This window comes from Lissotriton helveticus, chromosome 8 (assembly GCF_964261635.1).
Source record: "Lissotriton helveticus chromosome 8, aLisHel1.1, whole genome shotgun sequence".
NCBI classification, from domain to species: Eukaryota; Metazoa; Chordata; class Amphibia; order Caudata; family Salamandridae; genus Lissotriton; species Lissotriton helveticus.
In genome coordinates, this window is record NC_136069.1 from 23,158,516 (window position 1) to 23,180,326 (window position 21,811).

Here is a 21,811-nt window from a genome sequence, read left to right on the forward strand (position 1 = left end):
TTGTCATGCCCCCAGCACACGGCCACAGCACAACGCAGACACGCCCACAAGGGACTACTTTGCTGGCACGGTTCTTTTACCTTTTTAATGTATATGGTGGGCGTCTGCATAGCCTATGGCCTTCTGCTGCAACTGCCCTTTCCAACGCTGTATTGGGTGTTGGGATTGGTGCTGTGGTTCCTGAGATTACCCGCCTCAAATGTTTGGGCCCTCTCTTTATTATATTAGTATGGATATAGTACGTTGAATTACTGTTGTTTTTTTTTAACATAAATTAACATTTTATTACCAGATGTAACCATGCCAACTCTCCTAGGGTGTGAAGAGGACCAGGGAACTCTACAGCTCACTTGATTGTCTGTAAAATAATTATTTGTTTTCCCTATTATAGCAGAAGAAGTGCTCAACATGATGCAGGTCCCAGGCAGCATCAAAGAAGAGACAGAGACCACGCCCGTAGCTGATCAGGGCTCCGAGGAAGTTAGAAATACCATCCGCCCAGCAGGTAAGATATCTTTCTAGATGGAGCCGTATAAATATGTATGAGTCACATGAAAGAATGTTATTCGGCGTCAGTTTATTGTGACTCGGCTATTAAGATGAAAACCAATTCACTGGTACATGGAGCTGACAGAGAAAGAACATAAATACTATAACATTAAGGGTTATTAACACCAAGAATCATAAATCAACTTATTTTCTTTGGAGAATTTATGTTATAAAGGAATTCTATATCTCCAACAGCTCTGTAAAATGTCACGGCTTGGATGCATTCGCATGAGCAGTAAGAATATCATGATGTTCAAAGATGGCGCCACTTTTACACAGCATTGGCCTCCTTTCGAAATGCAAGTCCGTTTACTATGTTGATGTACTAATGACGTAACAGGACATCCGAACTACTGTTGTAAATATAAGTACGGTAATACTGCAAACACACTGTAAGTCGAAAAAGGCGCGAGGCGAAACGCATCCTGTTTGTTTTGTTACTCGTTGAATAAATTGAGTCTTTCTCCTCTCACGCGAGTGCTGTCTCTTCATTTTTTGAAGGTCTGAGTCTGTTATGAATCCGTGTACCCATGCCACGATTTCTGACCACCACACATTATAGTAGTAATTAATGTTCCTCGATTCCCAATTCGTATGCACCGAAAATTCTTTCATAATGGAGTCCGGTGTGAATTTGCACCATTGTCTCCTGAGACTATAGGAGGCATTGGCAGGAGGAGACCCCACCTTAGCCCCAATGATTTGAAAATCAATCGGGGAATGGTTGGACCATACCAAAGGGCGGGGGCCCTCAGTATGAATGTGCATTGTAGGAAGGGGGAGTCTTGAAGGTAACCCTCAGCCCTGACGAGGAAGAGAGAGGCCCTGCTTGTCGCCAGTGTTGCACTGCGCCAACCAGAGACTCCCCCTTCCTACATTGGACGCAGCGGTGAGGATTCGCGAATTTACATTTGCAGTGTTTTACCTTAGCTACTGACCATTGCATAAGTGATTACAGTCCAGTAACTTAGCCACAGACTTTTGGATTTTTTAATTTTGCTAAAGAAGAAGATCCCTGGTGTTGCAAACATGCCTGGCACAAACAGCATTGATGGAGGAGAGTCCATAGCCTCTAGTGCGCAGGGGCTAGAATGGGACGCATCAAAGCTGGATGACTACACAAAGAAGCAGTTGAGTTATTTTTGCAGGAAACTCAAGGTTCCACACGCAGGATGCAGAAACAAACCTGAGTTCTACAAGGCCATGAGAGCCTGGCTTGAATCTAGGAAGACACCTGAGGATCAGGATGCACCTGTGGATCCTGTGAGTCTGGAAAAACCAGACAGCGTTCTTAGCTTTGGCAGAGGCCTGTCGCCAGAGGAGCTGGCAGACAGACAGGCAACCAGGGATCATGAGATAAAGATGGCAGAATTGAAGTTGAAGGGCCAAATGGAGCTTGAAAGCAAAAAAATGGCTCTGGAAGAAAGAAAACTCCAATTGGAGTATGATGTGAAAATGAGGGAGATGAGTCTAAAAGAGAAAACCTTGGATCATCCTCCCTCTGGTGGCAGCACAACGCCGGTGCAGGTAGAGTCAAGAGTGCACATCCCCAAAGATGTAGTTAAAGAGTTCTTTAAGGGGGATGACATAGGACAGTGGTTTAGGGCATATGAGGTAGCCATGCTTTCCCACCGGGTCCCTGAGAAGGATTGGGGAGCGGGGTTATGGGGAAGGTTCCTTAGCGAAGGGCGGGACACCCTGCTAGATTTGCCCTCTGAAGACCAGAGATCCTATCCCCATATGAAAGAAGCTTTAATGACCAGGTATGGGCTTACCCCTGAAATGTATAGACAGAAGTTTAGGGGGTGTAATAAGCGGCCTGGGAATACGTATGTGGAGTTTGTGACTTTTTTTTGCAGAGCACTGGATGGTTGGGTGAAGGGTAACAAAGTGAATGATTTTCAAGGTCTCTTTGATTTAATTGCATGGGAGCACTTGTCTGATCAATGTTTTCCTGAGTTACGCCAGCACCTGATTGATAGCAAGTTGTCCAACCCGAGGAAACTTGCTGAGGAGGCGGACCGCTGGCTCAGCACCAGGGTCCACAAGGGTCCAGTGGGAGACTCCGCCAAGGGTGGGCAGGGTCCCCAGCAGAAGAATGGGGGGGACAAGGGAAAACAGAAAGGGTTCCAAAAAGGCCCCCAAAGTAATCCCCAAGGGGACCAGCAGAAAGGTTCTCAGCCTCCCCCACCCCCTAAGCAGAATGGGGCCCCGACAGGTCGACCTGTTCCAAAGGGGCCCTTCAATTGTTACAAATGTGGTGACCCGGGGCACATAGCCAGTGACCCCAAGTGTCGCCTGTTTGGAAAACCAGCACCCACTGGTGCTCCGCCCCGACAAGTGACCAGTGTTCACTTAGGAGAAGAAGTGATGGTCCCGGGGGGTGGAGATCCTGTTCAGATGACCCTAGTCTCACTAGGAGACAGTGAGATGGTCCCTACAAGCTACCTGCCCTCTAACACTAAAAAATATGGGCAGGTGGTTACCATCAATGGTAAGAAAGCTGAGGCTCTTAGAGACACAGGAGCCAGTGTGACTGCCGTGAGGCATCACCTGGTGTCTCAAGAGCAGGTTGTACCCCATGCCTACTGTAGGGTTGTCAACGCTGACAATTCAGAGAGTCAGTGTCCGATGGCTCAAGTTCCCTTCGAGTGGGGGGGGGTCTCTGGTACTCTGCAGGTCTGTGTGAGGAAAGCCATGCCTGTTGACTGTTTGCTAGGGAACGACTTGGAGGACTCCCCTTGGGAAAAGGTGGAGAAAACGACTCACCTGAAGATGGTGGGTCTACCTGACTGGGCGTGCGTGACCACCCGGTCAATGGCAGCCAGTAGGGGTGATCAAGAGGTCCTGGGGCCTGACGGAGAGGCCCAGGAACCGGCCTTAGGGAGAAGGCGCAGGGTGCGCGGGAAACCGGCCCCTGAAGTTCCCACGGTCCAGGAGGAAGCAGACCTTGAGGGGGATGCCCTGGAGCCTACTGGGGAACAGATTGCCGAACTGGGGGACCTGCCTGAGCTGACCCATTGGCAGCAAGAAGGAGGCCCCTCCAGGGAGGAATTCTGCAGGGAGCAGAAAGAATGCCCTTCTCTCGTGGGTATGCGGCAGCAGGCTGCAGACCAGGCCAATGGTGTTCAGGCCAAAACACATTATGTGTACTGGGAGAATGACCTCCTGTACTCAGAGCCTAAGGCTGCTGAACCTGGGTCAGCCCGTGTGCTGGTGGTACCCCAGAAGTTCAGAGCCTTCCTACTGGGACTGGCTCATGATGTGCCTTTAGCAGGACATTTGGGGATGGACAAGACCTATGACAGGCTTGTCACCCACTTCTACTGGCCCCAAATGCACAAGAGCTCAGATGCTCATTGTAGGACCTGTCCAACTTGCCAGGCAAGTGGGAAGAGCGGAGGGAAGAACAAGGCTCCCCTCCAACCCTTCCCTGTGGTCAGTACGCCATTCCAACGAGTGGGTATTGATATTGTGGGGCCTCTGGACCCCAAGACAGCCATGGGCAACAGGTTCATCCTGGTCTTGGTGGATCATGCCACCCGGTACCCTGAAGCCATCCCTCTGAGGACAGTGACGGCCCCCGTGGTGGGGCGTGCACTAATGGGAATTTTCTCCAGAGTGGGGTTCCCTCTAGAGGTGGTGAGCGACAGGGGGACCAACTTTATATCCAAGTATATGAAGTCCCTTTGGCAAGAGTGTGGTGTAACCTACAAGTTCACCACCCCTTACCATCCCCAAGGAAATGGGTTGGTTGAAAGATTCAACCGAACCCTGAAGGGCATGATCATGGGCCTGGAAGGTCCAATGAGGCGTAAGTGGGACGTCCTCTTACCATGCCTGCTCTTTGCATACCGCGAGGTGCCACAGAAGTCTCTAGGGTTCAGCCCCTTTGAGCTGCTGTATGGCCACCCCGTGAGAGGACCACTGAGTTTGGTAAAGGAAGGCTGGGAGCAATCTCCCAGGAAACCTCCCCAGAATGTATATAGCTACATGCTGGCCTTCAGAAACCAAACCAGGCGCTTCAGACAACTTGCTGAGGCAAATCTGGAAGCTAGCCAGGAGGAGATGAAGCGGTGGTACGACCAGAATGCCACTCTGGTAGAGCTTCAGCCTGGACAAGAGGTGTATGTCTTGGCCCCAGTGGAACCCTGTGCACTTCAGGATAAGTGGACAGGCCCATTTGAGGTTGTGGAGCGCAAGAGCTCAGTGACATACTTGGTGGACATGAAGACGCCCAGGAATCCTTTAAGGGTCTTACATGTCAACCGCCTCAAGCCCCACTTGAAAAGGTCCGAAGTGGGCATGCTGTTGGCCACTGATGATGGAATGGAAGAGGAGTCTGAGCCTCTTCCTGACCTCTTAGTGGCCTGTGAGAAGGATGGGTCAGTGGATGGAGTTAACCTCTCACCCACCCTGACCCCTGAGCAACAGGAAGACTGCCGCCAGTTGCTGGGGCAGTTTCCAGACCTGTTCTCCCTGGTTCCTAGTGTCACAGATTGGTGCGTCCATGATGTGGACACAGGAGACCGCTTACCTGTGAAGCATAAGGCTTACAGGGTAACTGACAGGGTCCGGGCCTGCATCAAGGAGGAGGTCTCCAAGATGCTTGCTCTTAGGGTGGTTGAGTCTTCCAGCAGTCCTTGGTCCAGCCCCGTGGTCTTGGTCCCAAAGGCTGCTGCGCCGGGAGCCACACCTGAACTCCGGTTCTGTGTGGACTACAGAGGACTCAATTCAGTCACCAAGACTGACGCGCACCCTATCCCCAGAGCTGATGAGCTCATTGATCGGCTAGGGGCTGCCCGGTTCCTCAGCACGTTTGATTTAACGTCTGGGTACTGGCAGATCGCCTTGACCGATGGGGCAAAGGAGAGGTCAGCATTCTCCACACCAGATGGGCATTTCCAGTTCCGGGTTATGCCATTTGGGATGAAGAATGCCCCTGCCACCTTTCAGAGGTTGGTCAACCAGGTGTTGGTTGGGCTGGATGAGTTCAGTGCCGCCTACCTGGATGACATCGCAGTGTTCAGTGGCACCTGGCCAGAACACCTGCGACACCTCTGGGAAGTGTTGATGGCGCTGCGCAAAGCAGGCCTCACAATCAAGGCAAGCAAGTGCCAGATTGGGCAGGGTTCAGTGGTGTACTTGGGACACCAAGTGGGGAGTGGCAAGGTGGCACCCTTGCAACCCAAAATTGAGACCATCCTGGCTTGGGAACCCCCCAAGACCCAGACTGCAGTGAGAGCCTTCCTGGGGCTCACTGGGTATTACAGGAGGTTTGTCAAGGGCTATGGCACTATTGTGACCCCCTTGACAGAACTGACTTCTAAGAAGCAGCCCAGGAATGTGATTTGGACTGACACCTGTCAGAAGGCTTTTGACACCCTGAAGACTGCCATGTGCACGGCGCCCGTGCTCCTGGCTCCTGATTTCTCCAAGGAATTCATAGTGCAAACAGACGCTTCAGAGCATGGTGTAGGGGCTGTTCTCTCACAGATGACTGAGGAGGGCTGGGACCAACCCGTAGCCTTCATCAGTAGGAGGTTACTTCCACGGGAAAGTAGGTGGAGTGCAATAGAGCGAGAAGCATTTGCTGTGGTCTGGGCGCTGAAGAAGCTAAGACCCTACTTGTTTGGGTCTCACTTCCGGGTTCAGACGGACCACAGGCCCCTCAGATGGTTGATGCAAATGAGGGGTGAGAACCCAAAACTGTTGAGGTGGTCCATCTCCCTACAGGGTATGGACTTCACGGTGGAACACCGCCCTGGCACAGATCACGCCAACGCTGATGGTCTGTCCAGATTTTTCCGCCTTAGTGATGAGGAACTCCCTGGGGAAGGGTAGTTCTCCCCACATTTCAGCTGGAGGGGACACGTGTTAGACCTGGCACCTTGGCGTGAGTTTCCCTTCCACTTTTTGCTGTTGTGCCTCAAATGTTTTGCTGGTGTCTGCTACTCAGGGCACTGCGCCACGGCCAACCCGTGCCGCAGTGCAAGTGCTCCCTACTGTAAAGTGTACATGTGATTGATGTCCATGATTGGTTCATTGGATTTACTGTTAGTCCCTAGTAAAGTGCACTAGGAGTGCCAGGGCTTGTGAATGCCAATACTGCTAGTGGGCCTGCAGCGCTGGTTGCGCCACCCACCGAAGCAGCCTTAAAATGTGTCTAGGGTCTGCCATTGCAGAACCTGCGTGCAGTCTGGTACTGTCCCCCTGGCTGGGCAAGTGCACACACTTGCCAGCCCCTAAACCTTCCCTTAACCTTCATATTAGTCACCCCTATGGTAGGCCAGAGGGCAGGGTGCATTGTAAGTGTAAGGTAGAACATGCCCTGATGTGTGTGGCATGTTCTAATAGTTAATTACTGCCAAAGTCGTTTTTCACTATTGTAAGGCTACCTGTTCCCTTCTAGGCCAGATGGGCTGCTGGAATTATTACACTCTATAATCCCAGCAGGCTCAGGGAACATGGTGGAAATTCATGTTTAGTATGCCTGAACTCAGAATAATAAAATACTTCTTTTAGTAAAGTTTATTTTACTATCCTGTGTTTGCAAATGCTACTTTTAGAAAGTTAGCATTTGCTTGCCTAACCATTTCAGCCCGCCTCTGCTTGGATGTGGATCTGACTGTCTGGTGTGTGTGAGTGACAGGGCTGGGAGTTGACAGGTAGTGATTAGCAGGAGGACCCCTTAATGGGTGGTGGGAGTTTCCCCTGAAGGATGCATCAGGCTGTGCCCCTGCCACCACAATGCTGGCTCCGCCCTCCTGGGGAGCGACTGATGACTCAGCCTGCACCTGGCCCAGGAAGGACCGAAGCTTGTCAACAAAGTACTCAGGCCACTCCTGCCCTCTCAATGCCGGCTCCGCCCCCCTGGGGAGCGGCTGATGTGCCTGCCCTCACACTGAATACAGAAGTCATAAGTACCCACAACAAGTACTCAGAGACTGGAGCAGTTATGCAGAGGCCCCCCTGGCTTGCTAGAACAAAAGAAACTGGGTATAAAAGAAGGAGCCCTGCTCCTTGTAAATTAGATCCTGTTTGTGCTACAAGAGAAACTCTGCCCGAAGAGAAGGACCTGGAAGGACTACAAGGAGGAGTGCTGACTCTGGCCTGTGTCTGGTGCCTTGCTGCCAAAGGATAGGAAGAGAAAAGACTACAAGAGACTTTTGCTTTATTTTGAACTTTGTGCCAAACTCTGCTGAAAAGATCTCCAAGGGCTTGCTGTTGAACTTGCCCCCTGACCAGCGCTCCAGGAACAGTGAGCGCTAACCCCTGACCAAAGCATCTGCTGTGTGTGCTGCTTATCGCTGCAGCGCTGTCTGAGGAAGACGAGAGCATCAAGCCCCCCTGCACACCGTGACCGTGGGTGAGCAGATTGCCATACCAACGTGAAGCCCAGCCCGCCGCTGGCCTGAACACCGTGACGGTATCTGCACCTGGCCCCACGAGAGCAAAGTAACGGAGGACCCGTCCGGTCCAAGCACCGAAGTCTACTGGGCACAAGCGCCGTAGATTCCCCCGCAAAGACGGACTGCCGCCCTTGTCATCTCCCTCGCTATCAGCGTCTGGCCTGCTGCCCCGCTGAAGGGACATCACCGCGACCGGCACTTTGGCTGGGTACGTCCCGCACTTGGGGACCGTACTGCCACTGCGCCACCCCCAGCCGCCGCCGTCAGGACTGAAGAGGAGACCGAGTGAAGGACCTGAGACCCCATCGAGCACCGCCGCCCCCGGGTGACCCGTGACCTGCTGCCTCGAGCCGCAGCTCGCCTCGCCCGTCAAGGAAGCAACGCGACGTGGGACAGCTTCCCCCTGCAGTCGTCCTCTTCGAAGATCACCACCAGAAGTTCAAGGTATTGTCTTTTGCCCTTCGCGGTGCGAGCGTCCTGCAATCCGAGCTCGCACCGCGCTGACTGTTCTCCGGCACCCCGGGAGCCTCGCAGCTGCTGGCTGCTGGCAGCGCAAGCCGCCCCCTGAATCAGAGGCTCGCGCTGCTCTTGGCCCCCGAGGCCCCGCCTGACGCTCGCTGAGACCCACGGCCCCCTCTCCCCGAGTCGAGCCCCGCCGGGTGACTCGTTTCTGGAGCTGAGACAGCGGAAAGCGCCCTGAAGCGCTCAAAGACCCTTGAACCTTCGTAAAGCTGGGCAGAAGGCCCGAAAGAGTGCGTTTAAGAACTGTGACTATTGATAAAGATAACTGGAACCTGCATACAAGAAAGTAACTAAGACTGTATTTACAAGCCTGCTTGAAACTTATATAAAGATATATATTTTTACAAATACAGTTTGGTGTCATTGTGTGGTGGGTTGGTTGTGATGGTATAATATTGCAAATGTTTAACCCTACATGCCCCAGAGATTAGCCTAAGACTGCTTAAGCCACACTACCTAGAGGGTAAGCAGAGGTTGTCTTGAAGGTAACCCTCAGCCCTGACGAGGAAGAGAGAGGCCCTGCTTGTCGCCAGTGTTGCACTGCGCCAACCAGAGACTCCCCCTTCCTACATGCATTGAGTCAGAATAAGATCCAGCATATGTCCTGCAGAATGGGTTGGACCCTCATGTATCTTTTCCAGACCTAGAGTAGCCGAGTTGGTAAGGAGCAGAGAGGCTTCCGCGTTAGAGGTAATTTCACTATGTATATTAAAATCCCCTAATAGGCGAAAGTGTATGGAGGAGATGGTATGGGGAGCAATCAATTACATCAACTGGAGAGTAAAATCACAGAGGAATCCAGTGGAATGATTCTCAAGGGCATCTTTCCAACAGAAATGCGGCGAGAGATCAATTCTAAAAATACAAATCTCTATATTGTCTTTAAAGCAGTGTTCCAGTATAGATGCATTGATAAAATCCTTATGGATAATGGCAATACCTCCGTCCACCGGGTCCTCCCTCTCAGTCCTGTGAATGCGATAGTTATCGGGGAGTGCCACGGTAATGGAAGGAATACAGGTTGGTTTAAGACATGTCTCAGTGAGAAACGTGAGATCAGGTGTTTCTGAGGTAAGCAAGTCCTATATTTTTACAGGATGCTTAGGTAGAGATCTAACATTGCCCACGAAGTATTTCTAAACCCGAGCAGACTTAACAGGCACAATATTGGAGGGGGCAGGAGAAGTGTAATTCCTAACCACCTGATCAGGAATAGGCTGTATTACTGTCTTCTGCCTCAACTCAAAACTCTGAAATTGACAGAATCTACAGGAAATCGGGCCCTCCATATTAAAAGAGGCCCCAGACATGCCACAAGAGTTATTTGAGCAATGCACCCTGCTCAAAAAGTCTGACACCTAGGAGTTCCGTAGCAGAGTAGGTACATCTTGGCCGAGAGGCAATGTCTGTCCCAAAAGATGCAGTGGTCCTGGCTCCTGGCGACAGCTGGACGCGGACAGGCGCCGACGGGCTTGCCTTCGGCGCATCCGCTGCGCGTCTTCAGAGCTATGTGCTTTAATTAGGAGTCAAGAAGCAGCTAGATTGCTGACGCCTGTGGTCCCTTTTCAAACTAGAAGTGAGGGTTGATTCGTGCTCGCTCGCTCCACTCAAAAGGGAGATCCCACGGTGGAACAGAGAGCGGGCAGGACACGAATGCGGCGAAGGAAGCAGCAAAGGCACGAATCCAAGTGGAAATAACAAAGAGGCCGTGTGCATGTGGCCTAAGAGGTAAGCAGACTCTTTTAGGAGATTAGTATTTTAAAACTAAAGTAAATTAAAATTCATAAGAAAGTGCAACTTTGTTCCTTACAATAATAGAAGCTTAAAATGTGAAAAAGGTCACCAAGAAAATCGCTACTGGTCTGCGCGTCCACTGTGTCTGTGAAATGGATTGCGGTCCTTTTTAGGTTTCGACCTGGCGAAAGGAGCACGAAGTGCTCCTCCCAGGCCGAAAACTTTTGTAAACAGTATGGATGTTCGGCACCGCCTCTGTTTGCCATTGGCTAGCTCCATAAATGGACGCTAGCCATTGGCAAACAGAGGCGTCCGTCAAATCCCTAGGCGACTGGTGGGCGTTCCGGCAATGTTTTTCCCTCTCCACCCTTTTCGCATCGTCATCAAGGCAGTGGGCGGGGTTTATTTTTTTTGTCGTCCGTTTTGTTTTCTTCCCATTCCGCGGCCGACCGCCGCCGGAAGAAGTCGATGTGAGTGCCCGTTCCTGCCCTCCCGCTGACCGTGCGCCGTTCCCGCCCTCCCTCCCGCTGTCCGTGCGCCGTTCCCGCCCCCCCTCCCCCTCCCGCTGTCCGTTCCCGCCCCCCTCCCGCTGTTTGTGTGCCCGTAGGTGCTTGTTACTTTCTGTAAAGAAGAAAATAGACATCAGAGTGGTCAAATAGCTCTAGTGCTTCACTCCTCCTGTAAGATGTTAGCGAAAGCCTGCCATACGATTCCCTGCACTCTCAGACCCAGCTCAATAGGCCTGCTAGAGGTCTCTCTGCTCTTTGTATAAAAGCCTACTCCAAGACTGCAACAAACTCTTTCTGAGGCTGGCAACAGTGCACAGACGTCGGAAAGATCCACAGTACTGCATCTCGCTTGTTTAAAACTCCTCTAAGTCTGATGTGTTGTCTGCCCTAAGCCTGGCATGCTCTCACTCTGGGACAGTGTTCCAATTTAAGCCATGACAGAACAGGAGAGCCATGGGTCTGCAGAGAAGGGATGCGCTCTGACCTCACCAGTTGCACACTGCCTGGCGTATGAATAAAAAATATATATCCCAAAACGTATTGTCACGTTTGCATTTAATGTTGCCTGAAGGAATAAATAAATGTATCCGTCTTTTATAATAGTGCTGCGGTCGGGATGCTTCCTAGTTAGGCTTAAAAGTGAGATATGTGACATCTCACATAGTGTGAGGTTATTTCTCGGAAGACTGTGGTTATTTTACGTCGTCTCTATGTGTTTTCATCGTTGCCAGATTCTAGGATTTCCACTATTGTAATCTAATCTGGTTTTTATAAATCGAAAAAAATAAAATCACCCTAATCCCCTTGACGGCTCACGAGCTACCGCAGAGATTTCCCATCGCCCAATGCCAGCCAGCCGCACCTCCCGCCTACTCCTCCTTCCCACACAACCTGCCTCCTGGCAACTGTGTGTGACAAGTTGCTGCAGTGCCATGCTCGAACACTGACACCATTGCAGTGCCCTCATCCGGTAGCTCACAAACTGGAGGAGAGGAGGGTGCCTGAAATGGACCCAAGCCTTAAGCATTCTCCTAACAGTCACTACTACCGTTTGGGGACCCATAGTCCTCTTAACTACTCTGTTGCGCGCGTACTCCTAATTTCATCTTTCAGCTCCATGCGCGTGTCACGTATCAAACGACGAACTACCGGCGTCACTCAACAATCCGCGAGCTAGCACTCCGCGTGCATACAGAACACGCATCGCAGCATCACTGAAAGCCGGGCCATCACTTCCGGGGCAGCAAGGTGGACCTTTCCCGTGCTGCAGCAGGGGCGGTCTTTTCCGGGGCAGGTGGGCGGTCTCTTCCGGTCCGTAATCAGTGGCGGTTTCTTTGGGGATGGCTAGGCCGCCTTTTTCTGGGCAGGTCAGTTCTTCTGACCAATCACAGCGTTTGCTGGGAAGTACAGACACAAAAGACCCTCCTAGTACCGCCTCTTAGCGTGTCAATCACTTTAAAACAAGCTTTCTGATTACCTCCCATCGTCCTCGCATATTGAAGTTGGTTAGAGTCGGAAGGAAAGTAGAGGGAATCGGATGGTTTGAGGTCTTCTGTCGGGATAAGGGAGGTAAGGCCCGCGTTCGGGAACCTCTCGCCTTTCTAAGAATGTTGCTGGCGTTGTTGCAGAATGACGGGGTTGCCAAATGCCAAGGCCGTCTAGTCTGTATGTCACACCATGTCTGTTTATCCACCAGTATAGCTTTCCTGCACCTAGGTTGGACACGCCTGGGTTCCTTTTCATCTGTGTGTTCTCCCTTTGCCACTGTTGTCGGTCTTGCTCTCCCTCTTTTTTTCCGCCGTTGGGTCAAAGACTAATGGCTATCAATGAGTTCCATCCCCAAAGAAGAGTGCCGGTGGGCCCCGCCTGCACCCACCGGATAACATGAAGCCCTGGGGATGGGGTGGTTGTGTGGGCTGGAATAGTCTGTGTTGAGGCCTCTGGCACGATTGTGTGGAGCCCCCACTACCCCGTTGTAGCATTTTGCGTTAGCGGGGCCGTCCCTCGAACAGACCACCTGAGTTTCTTATTTACTTTCATTTTCATGTCAAGGGCCGCCCGCCCAGCAGTCTCAACTCTGGCTGCACACTAGAAACCTTGTGCCCCCCTCACCTCAAAGTAACCAGCATTTGGCAGAGACCGCCCCCTGCATAAAAACACACGGTACATTTACAGACATCAAGCCAGTGTCTTTTCCACTTTAGAGAAGTGCGCACAGCATGTACAGTGCTGAGTCTTGTATAAGTTTACTAAAAACAATAGAGTTGCCAACCTTCACTTCTGTTCTTTCATATGATAGGTCTGAGAGCGGAAACGTATATGGTGTGGGGGGGCTCTGTGTGGGTGTGTGTGGAGAGGGCTCTGTGTGGGTGTGTGGGGAGGGCTCTGTGTGGGTGTGTGGGGAGGGCTCTCTGTGGGTGTGTGGGGGGGGCTCTGTGTGGGTGTGTGTGGGGGGGCTGTGTGTGTGTGGGGGGGCTCTGTGTGGGGGGGCTCTCGGTGTGTGTGTGTGGCATTTGCGAGAGATTAAGCTATTGGCATTGTAAATGACAATGCCATTTATTTATCTGTTTTCAAAATCAACTCATAAATAAAAAGGTTGCCATTTACAATGCCAATAGCTCTAACTTTTGCAAAGGCGAAACCGTTGCTTTGTAAATGCTTGTTATATATTCTGTTCATATCGAAGCATAAGTTGCTGTGGTATATGGAGCCTATGTTGTGGTCTCGGAATAATGCTGACACAGTTTTGGTGACATATTTCCTGTATTTATCTTTTTACTGAACAAGATTCGGCGGGTTTGCAGTTCCATAAAACAATTGAAAAAAGAAAAGATTAACTTGTTTTATTGCTTTTACAAAGAGAGTACATAAATCACATTACCTTGAATTGTGATTCTTTTTACTTTTAATTTTTTTAATAATAATTAGAAGAAAAAATGTATTTCAGTAGTTGCATAAAAAGCTGTATCACCAATCAATATAGGCTTTATTTCGTCAGCTCCTGTCATAAAAGCTTAAAAAAAAAAAACACTGCTTAAAATACAATTAAAACGGATAAAAATGAACAGTTCATACAGCACATGACAGAGTAAGTGTGCAAGTTCTTCCTTGCACTAAAGCATGCTGACTGTCGGATGGTAACATAATTAAATCCGGCATACATTAACCACTGGAGGTGTTCAATCCGGCTACGTACGCCAACTGGGAATAAGTGTGAACCAATTTGTAGACCACAAAAAGCTACAATGCCCATCCAGCATGAGCTAGCTGAGAACAATTCATCGTACAAACTCATTCTTTAAATAAAGATAACATTCATTGAATTTAACACTATACCAAAAAATGAGAAAAAAAGAAAAGAATATTTCAAACAGGAAATAGCAAAGAAGAGCTATCAAAATATTTCAGTGATTAAAATATACTAAAACAATCAGCATGCCCCACAATCATGGTTTTTGCCTTTTGGACCTTTCTCATTTTAAAACTGATATGATGATTATTATCGATAAAGTGCTTATGCCGGGCATCTGGGGGATAACAGATTTTCACGAGTAAGAATGCTAGAAACCTTAGAACAACTAAGACAAAGGGCCAGCCTATTGCCAACAAGAAAGGAGAGGCATTGCCTGCATCTAACGATCCTTCCTGCATGTCACAGAACTCTTGGCGAACTCCACTGACTCCTGCGAATACCTCGCACTCTCCATTTGCAGCAACTCATTACACCTTTGTAACTTGCATATCTTTTTACCACCCTCTAGGTTCTAACGACTCTTTCACTGATCACCTCTTGGAAATCATCACAACTAAGATTTCCTCCAATGCCACAGAGATTTTCCTGGATGATTTCAACCTGCACTGGAATGACACCAAAGATCCCCATGTCAATGCCATCAAAGACCTCATAACTGACCAAGCCCTAACTCAAGCCTGCTCTCTGCCTACCCACTCACAAGGGGCCATCCTTGACTGGATCATTTCTAAGAAATGCTCAGTCAAGCTTATCTCCATAGACCCATGTGACTGGTCTCACCATCACTCCATCTCTTTCACTTTGTCTTGTGGGTCCCGGTTAAAGACGTCGCAACCAGTAATTTCCAAACACTGGACCATAGACACCAAGAACCTTGACCTTATGAAACTAGAGGCTCACTGCCAATCTGACCTCCACCCCTCGCACATTTCCTCGGTCAGCGACCTCAATGAACATTACGTTTCATCCATCTCAAACATTCTGGACGACCTTGCCCCTCTTAAACTAAAAAGAACACAAATCAAAGACAGAAACCCCATGTTCACTAACTCCATCAACTTGGCGAGAAGATCCCTACGGCAATCGGAAAGACTCTGGAGACAACACCCCTCTGCAACGCTTGTAAAACTTCTCCGCCAGGCGAGAAACGCCTACAACAAGCACATCCTCAATTCCAAAAAAGAATACCTCAGATCTGAATTGGGGAACGCCAAGAATAGACCTCGCAAGCTCTTTCAACTGGTCAAACTCCAATCTAATAAACTGGCTAAAACACCGAAGGAATTCCCAAAATCCCTAATATCGTCAGAGGAATTCTCCTTTCTTCGCTGATAAAACCACGGCATTAGGAATTGAACTCAGTACCGCCACTTACACCCATCCCCCTCCTGACCTGCCCCATTTTCTGCAACACCCCCTCTGGCCCCACCTAAAAACCAAACCCGCTGGACTGACTTTGAATTCTATAACGAAGATTCCATCTCCAAAATCCTTTCTACCTTAAACCCAAATAACCACTTTAATGACCTGCTATCCTCAAACTTCTTCGCTGCCGCCTCCCACTCCATCGTTCCCTGTTGGAGTGCAATAATCAATGCCTCTCTCCAGCAGGGTTCGAATCCGGACCCTTTGAAAGCCGACCAAGTCCTCCCTATTCTGAAAAAAACATCACTGGATCCAGCCTCCCCTGACAATTTCAGACCTATCTCCAATATCCCGCTATTAGCCAAAGTATTAGAGAAGTGTGCACAACTGCAACTAAGTCAGCACATCAGCAACTTCCACCTCCTTGTCCACTTTCAATCTGGATTCAGACCGGGGTAAAGCACTGAAACTACCATGCTCCACATCGTGAATGATGCCCTTCAAGCCCTAGACCAATGCAAAAATCTGCCTTCTAATCCTGCTTGATCTATCCTCCGCCTTCGACACGGTCAACCATGAAAAACTACTTGAATGTCTCAAATTCAGGATGGGTCTGGATGGCGTGGTCCTAGAATAGTTCAGGTCCTTCCTCCACAACCGCTCCCAGAGATTCCTGATCAACGGCAATCTATCTGCACCCTCCCCGGTCACGGTTGGAGTACCCCAAGGTTCAACCCTGTCCCCCACCCCATTTAATCTTTATTTAGAGCCACTCACCGAAGTTCTTCGTACCGCCAACATCTCCTACCATATGTATGCGGACAATACCCAAATTGACATCAATATCTCTTCGCTCGAGGAGACCCTCTCCCTGAATGAGACCCTGAAACTGACTGTCCAATGGCTTGCCAATAACCAACTCAAACTTAAAGCAAAGAAAACTGAATTTCTCCTAATCTCCCCTTCAAAAGCCAACCCGGAGATTCAGATGTGGATCAAGGCCATCACACCCCTGAACTGCCCGCCGACTGTTCTGGACTCTGCTAAGTCCCTGGGCATAATCCTCGACTGTAACCTGAACATTAGAGATCACATTAACTTGATGGCTAAAGCTGCCAGATTCCACCTGAGCTACCTTTGGAAGCTGGAACCTTTCATAGGCGCTCCAGACTTAAAAATGGGAGTACAAGCACTAGTCATCTCTAGACTGGAATATGGTTGTTCCACCCTTACAGGGTTACCCAAGATCTCCGTAGCACCCCTAAATGCCTGTTTCAACGCGGCTGCAAGACTACTCACAGGTACCAGGAAATTTGACCACATCTCCCTGCCCATGAAAGCGCTGAACTGGCTCCCTTTAGAGGCCAGAATCCAACTAAAACTGGCATGCATTACACATAAAGCTCTTTGCACAAACTCTCCTGCTTAGATAGCACGGAAACTAATGGTATCTGGAGGAAGCAGGAACTCCCGATCCGCTAGCAACTTCTTACTCCAACCTGCCTTCTTTCAGAAAAAAAGAACCTACAATAGGGCCTTCACCGGACCAGCACCAAGAATATGGAACTCCTTCCCACCCGCTATCAGAAGAATCCCTTCTCTAGCACGTTTCAAAAAAGAGGCCAAAACCTTTCTCATGGGTAAATTCCCCATCTAAGGCCTGCCCTCATCCACCACTTTAGGACAGATGAATGGAAGTCTAATGCTTCTGATAGAGCGCGCGAGGTCACCCAGCCAATGATTCCGCCGTTTCCGGCTTCAGGGCCCATATACTTTCAATTCACACTACTCATTGACAGGGCGACTTCACGGGCTGCTACCAATTGTGTGTGTTCCCTACTGTTATTACTCAGTGTACCCGACTTACCATCCACCGACACGGGTACCTATGACTTCAATGGATCAGGGGCCTAGCTGTAAAAGGAAAGGCAGCAAATGCAAATTCAAATGACATTCAATACTGTTTGTAAATGACCACGGACAACTGGAAGTTTAAAATGTTTATCTAAAGTTCGTTTTCATTAAGCATCAGGTTTACAAGAATAAGGCAATCAATAATCAAGATAATGAAAAGTACATAACTATAGAGAAATAAAGTCAGGGTAATCATTTAAATACAATAATGAGTTGCAAGGGAATATGCTATGCATTCAAGGCAAGAAATCTTTAGAAAATTTAAGTAAGGCCGTTCTAGACCATATCAGAAAATGACAAACTGCAATGCAAAATATGAGTTCTAAAAGATAGGGTAACATAGGAACAAGTTTAAGAAAATATGCAATTGACTTTACGTTTCAATAGTTGCGGCAAAAGCATGGAAATATCAACATATGCAAGAGGTGTCTTTATTTAAGCAAAAGACAGAAAAATAGAAAGGTGCAAGTTTAAAGAACTTAGAGCAGTATTTACCTAGACTGGTGTGGAAACCAAACCCTGGCCACGGGTCAGTTAAGGACAGGAAACCCTCAAGGAAGGATACCCCTCAAAGGACAGCAGGTGCAGAATGGACACCCAGGACAGGACAGGATACCCTCGGAATAGGAATCAGGACAGGACCTCAGGACAGGACAGCAAACCCTCAGGACAGGACCGCTCAGGACAGGACCGCACCCGCAGTTTGGAAGCAACGCCTGCGCTCCACCCTCTCTGCAGCTATCGATCAAGACCCCGATTGGGTCAGCGAACTCCCAGCAAAGTGCTTCGCCAGCACTTTAAGGTTCAGTAAAACCTTAGTCTATGGTCAAATTCGGACAGAGTGCTCCGCAGCTCTCTGTATCTTCAGTCACCTATTGAGTGCGATGGGTCAGTGACAGGTCAGCTAAACCAGACAAGTCGGACAATTTCCCTAGGTGAACCCAGGGTAGATATACTCTTTTGGGACGGTGTACCACCCCCCAATGTTGCAAAGTGTCAGAATCCCTCAATTTGGATTGGTCCTAAGGTAGGATTTGGGTAACGCACCAATCAAAACATTCTATTTAGATGCCTACTTTACATATTTGGGTACCGCCTAGCAAGATTGGGGTTCCCATGAGAAACTGTGCAGAAATATGAGTGACAATTTACATTGTTGCCGAGCTAGGACAATTGGCTCCGTTTTCCTGGGTTTTTCAGGTCAGTTCTCAGGAGCATCTTGCCCATCACTGCCAGCTGGCTAAGTTCCATCAGCCAAAGTTGTCAGGTCCCTGGAAAGGCGATCATGCGCAGAAGGGACCTCCAAGATGGCTCTTTGTACAGACAGACCCCCATTCCCCGCGGTACATGAAAAGTAAGCGAGAACAAATTAATACATAGAAATAACGTTATGAAATCACATCACAGGGTTGTACTTTCAACTTATCATCATACAATATACTTATGCAGTCTAAATGTTAGCTACATTTCAACAATGACATGAGCAGTGGCACGAGCAGTACCACATGATTGGCAAAGCTATGTATTACGCATGCGCATAAATTTCCCTCCACTTCTGCAGACCCGTCAGGACACGTGAGTGTGGCTGACGCATGCGCAGTAACTAAATACAAGCGGCGGCCATATTTTACAGACACGGATTAAATTCATTAGGAATACACATAGGCAAGCTTCTTATCCTTATTCAAACTTAATATAAACGTTAGTAAGACGTACACTTATTACCTTGTTACACATACACGAGGTTCATGACTTCGGCAAATCGCAAAATATGCGAAGCTTTGCTTCATCAATCCCCTCTTTGATGATATTTACTATCATCACAAATTAAAAAGGAACCAGATGCCAACTTTTCTTTCACACTTTATACAGTTCTATCTCTTCCAGCAATCGCTCCAACTTTTCTCTTTCAGTTTTGTTAGGGTGAGAGTTCTTCACCTTTTTATAGATCTGATTATTCATCTCTTCTAATTCGAGTTCATCCACACTTCGTTTCACCCCTCTTGCATTCACTTCGTGCTTTCTGGTGTGCTTACGACATTTGCAGCAGACAAATATGAAAAATAGGATGAGACCTATAATTCCAATTGGCATCAGTACTTTGAACAATAAGCTTTTACCTAAGCTAGCAAACCAATGACCTACATTTGAGAGACCATCTACCAGTCTCTTCCAGGCGCTATCAACCTCGAGTGGTTTGAGTTCCTTTGCCAAATTAGTAATGTTTTTCACATATCTTTTGATCTGTACACTTTTATCCGGAATATAAGTGCAACAATGTTGCGCCTTCAACATCCGGCAGACTCCGCCCTCTTTCGCCAATAAGGTATCAAGAGCAAGTCGATTCTGCAAAACCATTGATCTGATCGCAACCATTTCAGTATTGACCAGCAGAAATCCATGAGCTGTTTCAGTAGACAGCACATCCACTATAGTGGACAATTTGCAAATTCTGTGAGTGTTCAGAACCACTCCCACTCCAGGTATCAGTGCACTGAAAATACTACCCATAATTTCACCTATACTTTCTCTTTTACTACGCACTAAGCCATTAGTATTTTCACTGCTTCCAGCATTTCCATTCACATGGTATATTTTCGGGAAGACAATGCCAAAATAGCAGCTTCCATACCAGTGATCCGGCAATTTGAAATAAGCCTTGTCCCCACAAATATAATAAATTCCAGGAAACACAGGCTCTGACCCATTTTTGAAACCCCAACCTCCAATTACCTTGTAATTATGTTCGCATTCACTGGAACCAATGAAAATGTTATTATAATAGCTAGTCTTCTCGCGGTGAAGACATAGCTTGCCTTTCTTTTCAAAATCCAGCAACAGAGCAGGACCCGCCCCACCAGATGAGGTGCCTTCCATGTTCTCTGCCCATCTTGGCTTTTTCTGACTTTCGTCATTAGCCTTCTTTTGGATTTTAATTCTCCTTTTCTCTGCCATGTTCAGGAACATCTTTTCCTGCTCACGCAAAGAACAAGTCAAGTTATCTCTGTGTGCATCAGCTATGTCAATGTTACCTATAGTCAGAAAGTAGTCTCCCATATATCTTATTGTGTCACTTTTGGTATGTACAGGATTCAAGTTCCCACGTATAGGAAGTTCAGAAAAGATCACGTCATTGTTAGAGTAATAGTACTGTAACGGTCCTCTTTTGTAAAATAAACTAGCTAAAATGCTACAGGAGATTCCATATGTCAGCGGCAGGTGATGGTATGTCACACCTTCAGCTACAGAGGTAGGTAGCTTCATGCAGACATAGCAATCTTCAATTTCCATAGTCTCTACATAGTGTATTAACAAATTTGCGAAAACATTTAAGTGTGTCTTGTTCTTAACTCCATGATAATGTAGTCCTCCCTCATCTGATGCTTCTAAGTCTTGTTTTGTTTGTCTCAGTGCTCTCTCATGTCTTGCTACACTCTGTGTTGTCAACTCCTCACTGTCAGTATTTACAATTTCAGTAGGGACAATATTAGTATCTTTACTTACAGCAAAGGGAATGAAAATTGTTAGTCCTATCCAAAGTAATATCAGGACAACTATACTACAGACACATACCTTGCAGCATGTTTTGAAACGACTGCAACTAGAGTTACCATTCACGTTTGAATCAGACATTTCGGCTTCAGAAGAAGTTTCTCAACCCCTCTTTGTGACCTTTACACCAGTATCTTACTTTGTGCAAATTCACTGTGGCTCGTCTTCTTCCTCGTCAGAGTACTCAGGGACGGGCTCTCCGTCGCTTACGTCAGTTATATCAAGATCTTCAAGTTCTTCCAACACAAGTGTCCATTCAGGTGACTTGTACTTCTTGTTTTGTTTCTTTATTCGATCACTCCTTCGGTTGGAGGTATCTTCTTGTTGTTTAGCTATGCGTGCACTTCTCCTTTCTTCTGCACGTTTTTCTTCCACTGTCTTTATCCTCAGTCTCAATTTCTTTACGAACCTGGGCTCAAGATGTTTTCTTTTCTTAAGTCTTTTGGTTGGTACTTGGACTTCGTTTTCTTCTCTTGCCCTTTTGTTTTCATTCGCTGTTGGCAATTCTGTTTCAGTTTCTTCTTCTTCTATCTGACTAATTCCAGGACTCGTATCTATTTCTTCTGCCTGGGTACTACTCTGGCCTTGTTCAGGTAAATTCTGTTTTTGATTTTCAAATGTCTCTGTTTCTGTTTCCTGAACACGTTCTTCTAATTCTATCTGATCCTGTTCAAGCACTTCGATCTCTGGACTTTCTTCTGCTCAAACTATTACACTATATCTAGTCTGTCCCTTCCCGATATCAGGAGTCAGTGGAGGAGTATCAAACACTTGCTTTGTATCCTGCACTTGTTCAGTATCGGGCACTTGTTCAGTCTTATTCACTTGTTCTGTATCAACCACGTGCTCTGTCCCTGTCTGACCTTCTCCTGCCTCAGTTTTGATGTGAATCTCAAGATTCTGAGGTTCTTCGCCTGTGCCTTGCTTTTCCTGACTAGTCCACTCTCTACCTTCCCAAAGTCTCTCACTTGTTCGAATAGGGTCTTCAGTGAGGTCAGTCA

General features: G+C 48.1%; 1 protein-coding gene across 46 annotated transcripts in view; it reads left to right on the forward strand.

Annotated features, from left to right (window-relative positions):
- Nucleotides 1–21,811, forward strand: part of LOC144772242 (uncharacterized) — a 507,669-nt gene that overhangs the window by 177,590 nt on the left and 308,268 nt on the right. For all 46 annotated transcript variants that reach the window (XM_078656424.1, XM_078656425.1, XM_078656418.1 and 43 more), the window contains exon 8: nt 392–505. In XM_078656424.1, coding sequence (XP_078512550.1) covers nt 392–505 — 114 coding nt within the window. The remainder of the gene's footprint in view (nt 1–391; nt 506–21,811) is intronic.